At 44.4% G+C, this 8111-nt stretch overlaps 1 protein-coding gene and 4 non-coding genes across 5 annotated transcripts in view; 4 read left to right on the top strand and 1 right to left on the bottom strand.

The window, feature by feature from the left end:
• Positions 1-564: 564 nt before the first annotated feature.
• pear1 (platelet endothelial aggregation receptor 1) overlaps positions 565-8111 on the bottom strand; it is an 80436-nt gene continuing 72889 nt past the window's right edge. Inside the window, exons 17-23 of the mRNA XM_076150592.1 lie at positions 4899-5021; positions 4356-4574; positions 4021-4130; positions 3579-3705; positions 2923-2985; positions 2599-2799; positions 565-987 (exon numbers count right to left, since the gene is read on the bottom strand). Of these exons, the coding sequence (XP_076006707.1) occupies positions 842-987; positions 2599-2799; positions 2923-2985; positions 3579-3705; positions 4021-4130; positions 4356-4574; positions 4899-5021 (989 nt within the window). The 3' untranslated portion in view covers positions 565-841. The remainder of the gene's footprint in view (positions 988-2598; positions 2800-2922; positions 2986-3578; positions 3706-4020; positions 4131-4355; positions 4575-4898; positions 5022-8111) is intronic.
• On the top strand, positions 7313-7384 carry trnap-agg (transfer RNA proline (anticodon AGG)). The gene has a single exon. It is a non-coding gene; the product is annotated as a tRNA-Pro (tRNA).
• On the top strand, positions 7520-7591 carry trnap-ugg (transfer RNA proline (anticodon UGG)). The gene has a single exon. It is a non-coding gene; the product is annotated as a tRNA-Pro (tRNA).
• On the top strand, positions 7728-7799 carry trnap-cgg (transfer RNA proline (anticodon CGG)). Its single transcript has one exon. It is a non-coding gene; the product is annotated as a tRNA-Pro (tRNA).
• trnap-agg (transfer RNA proline (anticodon AGG)) lies at positions 7935-8006 on the top strand. Its single transcript has one exon. It is a non-coding gene; the product is annotated as a tRNA-Pro (tRNA).

Genomic DNA, 8111 nt, shown 5'->3' with positions numbered 1-8111 from the left:
TTTTCTCCAGCATCAAGCATTTTGTACAAATTGGCACAAAGTTTTTTTTTTTCACAGAAATAGATTTTAAGTGTTGAATGAACCATATCCACTAAAAAAAGTTGAGAAATGGCCACTTGCACCACGTAAATCATTTTTTGAGTCTTAAATCTGTCAGGACACAAACTCAAATGTTGCAGGGAAACATGCAGTCAGAGGATGAAGAAGTTTCTGTTCATGTTCCGTTTAAGGGTTTGCAGGATGATGAATGTTTCCCAGCTGTGACTGACAGGACAGCCAAAGTTGCTTCCAAAAAAAGTTATAGATTTTTGATGACGTAATAAATGGAATAAAAATGTAAAAAGGCAGAAAAAGTCTGATTAAAAAGTGTCAAACAGCTGATCAGTAGCAACCAGATTCTGCAGATAAACTCATTTCAACACGTTGATGAAGGTGCAAGTTGCGGTTGCATGTTGCTGCATGTAAGCGCCATGTTCTTTGCCTTTTTCCCTCGTGGGACATGAATGCAGCAAAAGCCCCACTGGCGTCCCTCAGCCAAGCCCCCCCACCCCTGCCCCCCCACCGCAGCCCCGCTTGGCTCCCCCGCCTGGACCACAAGTCTGTCATGGTGAAAGCAAGTACCACTTATGCCCACAGAGGGGCAGTGTTTCTGCGCGACACGTGGAGTAGAGAGGGGGCACCCACAGTAAACAAAGTGCCTTGGTGGGACTCCGTGGGTGGTCTACACTGGGCGGGGGCTCCCATTGTCACAGAAGAGCTTTAAAGGTCGCTCCTCTCTGCTGAACGCAGGCCTGGATTCTTCCCCACAGCCGGGAGGGGAAGAGGAAGTTCTTCTGCCCGGTCAATGAGGGGACCTCCGGGGGCACGGGGAGGGGGGTCTGCGGACCGGCGGCAGGTCGTAGTGTCCCGGGATGTGGCTGTTCACCGGGAGGTCGTAGTGGCTCTGGGGGTCTTCGTGTGGAGCGTGACCGAGGGAACTCTGACGCTCTGACGGCAAAGAACAAGAGAGGTTTTCAAATTTGTGGTTAATTACTGAGACCTGAACTAAGAAAATAAGACTAAAGAGGAAATTCTAAACAAATAGACACTCAATTATCTACTAGAACTATTCAACACTATTAAATGTTTTTTCCCCCCACAATGTTTCTTGAATGAAACTTTTTGCAGGATGAATCAGTTTCATCCAAAATGATAGACACTAAAGTGTGTGTGATTTTCCTGATGGTGGCGCTGTTGGGTGAATAGTTTCTGCATTCACTTTCTAACAAAGAACATAGAACTAATAAGAGCAGAATCTGATGTTTCATAGTGTGATTGTTTAGGCAAACTGCACAGAGAAACAAAGATCAACCAAATATGGACACAGAATATCTGAAATGTTTAGTTTGAATCGAATGCAAAACCCAAATGTTGATCAAAATTGCAAAACAAACTGTTTACACTCCAGAGAATTAAAGTAGTAATTTTGGAAAGTTGCAGCCCATGAGCCAGATTTCCATTTCAGCTTCACTGATGAAAAGCTAAACAACTAAGCTTGTGTTTAATTTGTGAAATGGGATGTTCAGTCTGTGTGTGTGTGTGTACACGAGTTCAAACAAGTCCGTCTGTCATCATCACTAATTCCTGGTCTTTACTTGATTAACCGTTTGCAGAATGACGCTCTTCTGTTCCTACACTCAGTATAATGTATAACGTCTGCCATCAATCCCTCGCTCCAGATTTACACCTAAAGCAGAATTAAAAGTGTATTTTACGTCTCCATCAGCTCTTTCTAAGGTTGGAGGAAGGAGACCAACATGTCCATCAATCGCAGAAACCGATTCCGATTAACATCCCATCATTTATAGGTTTGTGTTTAATCACTGAGGTCGTCGGGAGCGCTGAGGGTTCCTGACAGAATGAAACAAATGGACTTCCTAAGGCCACCCTGCTCTTCCTCTCTACTGCTCTTCCTCTTCCCCCTCTGTGTCATCTCATAGCTTCCATGTAAACAGTATCTGATTCATGAAGTCTCTGGCTTGGAGGAAGTCCATCCTCCCCATCTGTCATCTGAAATCCTGTTCTCCAGTCTGATCAGCTCTCTGAGAGAAACACTTCGCCTCCTGACAACAGGTCCAACCTCTGATCCAAAAGTGTGCCAGCTCCAAATCCAGTCTATTTTTTTCTCCTTAATAGTAAATTCTAATTTTTTAAACTCTTCAAACTCCTACTTTCTGATGGCACATAATTTGGCAGGGATTTATAAATTGTGGCGTTATTCATTTGGCTTTATGTATCAGTAAAGAATAATTGCGAACGACAACGTTTGCATTGCCAGGTTGTGAAAAATCCCCTTAATAAGTCATAAAAGGGTTATGAGTTTCTTTTTTTAATCAGTCTGTAGTTATAACTCATTATTAAAGTGTTCCTCAACTGCAATAATCAGGCAAAGTTGTAAATGATAATAACTTTGCTTTACAGAAGTTGTTTGGTCTTAATGATGAATTTAAGAGAGAAGAAAGAGCCGCTTGTGCTGGACGAGGACACGCACAGAGGCTGGGATTCTACACAACCTGGCAACCCAGGAGCCGTTGGGCGTCTAAGTGAACCTTCCCTCACCCCTGCGTAAGGTGGCCGTGTTGAATGGCGGGGGGCTGATCTCTGTGTACGCCCGCTCCCTGGGCACGGCCGACTTCATCTCCATGTAGCTGCACTCCTGCTGGCAGTACGGCAGGCCGGGCAGGTCCTTGATGGTGGCGTAAGGATTCTCGCTGTTCAGAGAGCTGCTGCTCGCCGCCGCCACCGCCACGTCTTTCAGCTCTGCCGCCACAGAAAAGTGAACACACATCAAAACAGAACATCTGGAGAGTCACAACAGAACTACGGCAGGTGACAGGGAGGCACAGAAATGCCAAAGAGGGGGGAAGTATCGTGATAAACTACCTTTGTTGTAATATTTACCCAGGCTGGCACTGTAGCTGTAGCTCCGGTCGATTCCAAAAGCTCCTGTAAGCCATAAAAGACAAAATCTGGCTTGTTGGTTTTTATTCATGACCAACTAATCAAAAGCAGATCAGCCATCTTGGACAGTTGCTGAATGAATACCAGGTGATGGCGCCACTGTGAGCCAAGTGTCAATCTGACTGCTGTTCTTTTTTACTGGCTGTTTAATGGACTTCACGGCTACCAATACAAATGAAATCTGACCACAACTTGGACTCAACACCACAAAAAAACACTTCACTCGATAACTTCAACTTTACACAATGAAGCCAAATTTATGTGTATTTCTAAAAGAATACATATTAATTATAAAAACATTTTGTGTAGATCGACAGGTTATTTCCGTAGATTAAGACTTAAAACTCAAATTTTAGACTTGATTTATAGTATTATGTCTCCCTGGGGCTCAGAATAATCTCATTCTTCCAGGTCAGAAGGTCACATTAGCAGCAGATTAAAGGTCGCAGGCTTTTGTTATTGTTTTAAAGTAGCTCTCTTCTTACTCATTAGTTTTGAATGTCAATCCACTTATTTCCTTTTCTGCTGAATAAAGTGTGTGTGATTGAGGTAAGCAAGCCTCAGTGTGTGTGCCGGACCTGCTTCTTTTCTGGCCTCGTGGTGTTTCCAGTCTGCGGGCAATGTCGCGTTGCTCTCCACCCCGAATAAGCCCCGCCTCTCCCGCTCAGCGTTCTTCACACTGCAGAACAGCTGGTTGTTGGTGTTCTGCTCGACAAACAGAAACAATTGATGGATGGATGGATTGTTGGATCAGAATCCAGCTTTTTGGATTTTTGATAGTGGATCAGTTGCTCCTTTGACTCAATGGCACAATGAATAACATTTCAAGAAGAGGCTGGAGGTTTGCGAGAATCCTTAAAAACTGCAGACCCAAGTTTGTTTACACTTCAGTATGTCAAACCTTCTTCTACTTTGGATACTCTAGAATTATCACTGCTAGTAAGTGGACAGAACTCTTGCAACGCAGTATATCTGCAAAGTGAGGAATGGAGTACTACGTATCACTCGAGTCGGCCTCACCTTGATAGTGCGGTCGTGGTTGTTGGGGAGGTGCGGGAGCGGAGGCCTGTTCTGACTCAGCGTGTGGTAGCTGGGGTTGGAGTAGTAGTGGTGGTAACTGTGCGGAACATCTGTGAGTCAAGACAGGCACAAGGAATCACATTTACTGCAATGAAGTTACTCAGGCATCAAAACACAACCGTTACAAATCCTATACCAGGACCGAAGGAGCTGTACATCAGTGTCCACTGGGTCCATCATTACAAACACATGTTCTGACCTTCAACGACCCATTTGGTGGACCGGCGCAGACATGAAATCACATCACATCTTCTAACAGTAACAGCCTTCCGTACCTGGGACAGCGTATTCAGAGTTGACGGTGCGAGTAGTGGAGAAGGAGACGGCGGGTGTGTTGTTCTGCTTGTCTTTCTGCCGGCGGCGGTACAGCAGCAAGAGGGCCAGCAGCAACACCACCAGCATGACTAGCACCACGATGCCGGCGATGGCCCCCCAGGACTCCCTCTCGCTGGGAGGGAGAGGAACCATGACGCTCCCGGATGGCTCTGCGGGGTCTGTCAAGAAAAGAAGAAGGCAAGTGTGGTGATCAGGGAGGCTTTCATGAATTTATCCCTCTAAAATGAGAGGAGCACATAATTGCAAGAGGAAACACATCTGGTTATTCATTTGGAGACACTGAAATTACAAACAGAAGATCAAAGCAGTGCCATTTAGTTTAAACCGGCACTTTTCAAGAAAGAAGATGCAAAAAGGTATTCGCCCCTCAGCACCTTCACTGCATTTTAAGGACAAATGGTTCATGTGTGTGACAGCAGAGAGGTGAGCTACAGCGTGAAACAAGATAAAGCGCCTTTATATGTGTGTGTGTATTTCTATACCTTGTTTACAGTCATCTCCTACGCTGTCGCACACACACTCCCCAGCAAATCGGTCACAGGTGAACTTGGGAGGACAGGCGCAGGTCTGAGCGCAGAATGGACCGAAGCGACCTGGACTGCAGGCTGGACAAAGACAACGTCACATTAAAGCCCGCACAGATCACAATATGACTCAGAAAAAAGGTGATTTGGTCATTTGAAAAACACATTTGATGATTTCAGACATTCAGTCAATGTGTCATACTTGTATGTGTTATAATTACATGTAAGTACTTCGCTTTTGCTTTTCGTTGGTCTAGGAGTATGATTCTCGCTGTGGGTGCGAGAGGTCCCGGGTTCAAATCCCGGACGAGGCCTTTGATCGCTTGGATATTTGTTATACTGAACGTATCTTGTGATTTCAGACATTGTCTCAATCTGTCATACTTTATGTAAGTACTTTGCTTCTGTCACCAGCTGGTTTATAGCCATAAATGTAAACAACTGAATGGACCCGGACCTATAGTCAACGAATTATTAAATTATTTTTAATTTTGAAGGGGCGCTTCTATTTTAAGCGGCACAGCTTTTCTAGACTTTAGTTTACGGCACTGGAACAGTGGACCAGGAAATTTACTAACCAATCGCGTGCGAGTTAAGCCACCCACGTGATGTACTCGGCCAATCGTGGACCAGGAAATTTACAAACCAATCGCGTGCGAGTTAAGCCACCCACGTGATGCTACTCAGCCGATCAAATCTGTGCATTCACAAATATAAACATTGCGACTCTCAGTGCAGACAGAGGAAAGAGGTGAAAGGCGAGTGACAGGCGAGAAAAGTAACGTTACAGCGAGAGAAGACAGACAGGCAAGTGAGTGGGAGTCAGGAGAGGTACAATAACAATGGCGCTTTCTAAGAAGAGAAAAGTTGACGGCGAAAACAGAGCTTTCAACATTGAACAGACCGAGGCATACATGTTTATTCTTCCCGTCGCGAGCACAAAACCAGTGTGTCTCATATGCTCAGAGACCGTGGCACTTATTAAAAGTGGCAATGTGAAACGCCATTATGAGACAAAGCACAAAGCTTTTGAACAATCCTACCCACCCAAGTCTGAACTGAGGTCCCTGAAAATTAGCAGTCTCAGAGCCCAATACGATCAATCCACCAGGATCTTAACCCATTCATTCACTGCCCAACAACGTGCTCATGAATGTTCCCTCAGAGTTTCTTGGATTTTAGGTCAACACAAAAAGCCCTTTACAGATGGAGGTGTTGTCAAGGAGTGCATGAGTGCAGTAGCAGAAACATTACTTGAGGGTAAACAAAAAGAAGAGCTTTGTGACAAAATTAAGCAAATACCTATGTCAGCATCATCAGCCACAAAGAAAAGTGAAATATTAGCCCAGGATGTGCTAGCCCAGCTGGATGAAGCCATTCATAAGACACCTTGTGTAGGCTTGGCTGTAGATGAGTCCACTGATGTGTCTGACAATGCTCAGCTGTTGGTTTATGCAAGATTCTTCAACAAAGACAAGAAAGAGTTCTGTGAAGACCTGTTAGGTGTACGTTCCCTTCAGACCAGTACAAGAGGAGAGGACATCTACCTGGCCATTAAGGAGATGTTAACAAAGCGAGGAATAGAGCCAAACCAAGTGGTTTCAATAACCACAGATGGAGCCCCTGCCATGATGGGGAGGGAGAAAGGAGCTGTGGCAAGAATGAAAGAGGACAATCCTGAGCTAATCTCTTACCATTGCATAATTCATCAATCTGTCCTATGCTCCACCCTGTCAGATGAGCATGCTGAGGTGATGAACACAATGATGAAAATTATAAATTTTCTCAGGGCATCCTCTTCTTGTCAGCATCGCATGCTCAGGGAATTCCTCAGAGAAGTTGATGCAAACGCTGATGATCTTTTGCTTCACAACAATGTGAGATGGATCAGCAAAGGCAGGGTTTTGGAGCGATTTTGGTCCATTAGAAGGGAATTAGCGGCTTTCTTGGCAAAGCTGAGAAGTCAGAAAGCAACACACTTTTCTCTCTTTTTAAATTGTGAAAAAAAGATGGATAATGTGTTTGGCTCTACATACAGCTGTGAGGCAGCTTTCTCAACAATGAACATTATTAAAACTAAATATCGTTCCAGGCTCACCAATGAGCACCTGCACATGTGCATGAGAATGGCCCTGACACCATTCAAGCCCAGATTTAAAATCCTGGCAGGACAAGCTAGGGCCCAATTCTCCCACTGAACAACAGAAAATGGGGAAGTGGAAGGAAGAAAGATAATCTGTAAAATTGTTAAGATGTTTTGAGATTCGTGTTTCTATCCGTTGTAAAGAGACTGTGGTTGAGACTGTAATGTTGAGATGCAAGTCAAGCTGCTGCTACCTGGTTTGTAGCCATGAATGTTAACAACAAAATGTGGCTCGTTGGTCTAGGAGTATGATTCTCGCTTAGGGTGCGAGAGGTCCCGGGTTCAAATCCCGGACGAGCCCTTTGTTCGCTTAGGTATTTGTTCTACTGAACGTATCTTGTGATTTCAGACATTGTTTTAATCTTTCATACTTTATGTAAGGACTTTGCTTCTGTAACAAGCTGGTTTATAGCTATAAATGTACAAGGTAAAATATGGCTCGTTGGTCTAGGAGTATGATTCTCGCTTTGGGTGCGAGAGGTCCCGGGTTCAAATCCCGGACGAGCCCTTTCATTGCTTGGATTGTGGTTTCTGCTGAACATATTTGGTGATTTCAGACATTGTCTCAATCTATCATACTTTATATAAGTACTTTGCTTCTGTAACAAGCTGGTTTACAGCCATGAATGTTGACAACAAAATGTGGCTCGTTGGTCTAGGAGTATGATTCTCGCTTCGGGTGCGAGAGGTCCCGGGTTCAAATCCCGGACGAGCCCTTTGTTCGCTTGGGAATTTGTTCAACTGAACAAATCTTGTTATTTCAGACATTGTCTCAATCTGTCATACTTTATGGAAGGACTTTGCTTCTGTCACAAGCTGGTTTACAGCCAAAAATGTACAAGGTAAAATATGGCTCGTTGGTCTAGGAGTATGATTCTCGCTTAGGGTGCGAGAGGTCCCGGGTTCAAATCCCGGACGAGCCCTTTGTTCGCTTAGGTATTTGTTCTACTGAACGTATCTTGTGATTTCAGACATTGTTTTAATCTTTCATACTTTATGTAAGGACTTTGCTTCTGTAACAAGCTGGT

Source organism: Genypterus blacodes, unplaced genomic scaffold, assembly GCF_046128005.1.
Source record: "Genypterus blacodes isolate CSIRO-AG114 ecotype Tasmania unplaced genomic scaffold, CSIRO-AGI_Gbla_v1 ptg000052l_1, whole genome shotgun sequence".
NCBI classification, from domain to species: domain Eukaryota; kingdom Metazoa; phylum Chordata; class Actinopteri; order Ophidiiformes; family Ophidiidae; genus Genypterus; species Genypterus blacodes.
The sequence above is the reverse complement of the archived record's forward strand: the minus strand, read 5'-3'. Positions and strand labels throughout refer to the sequence as shown.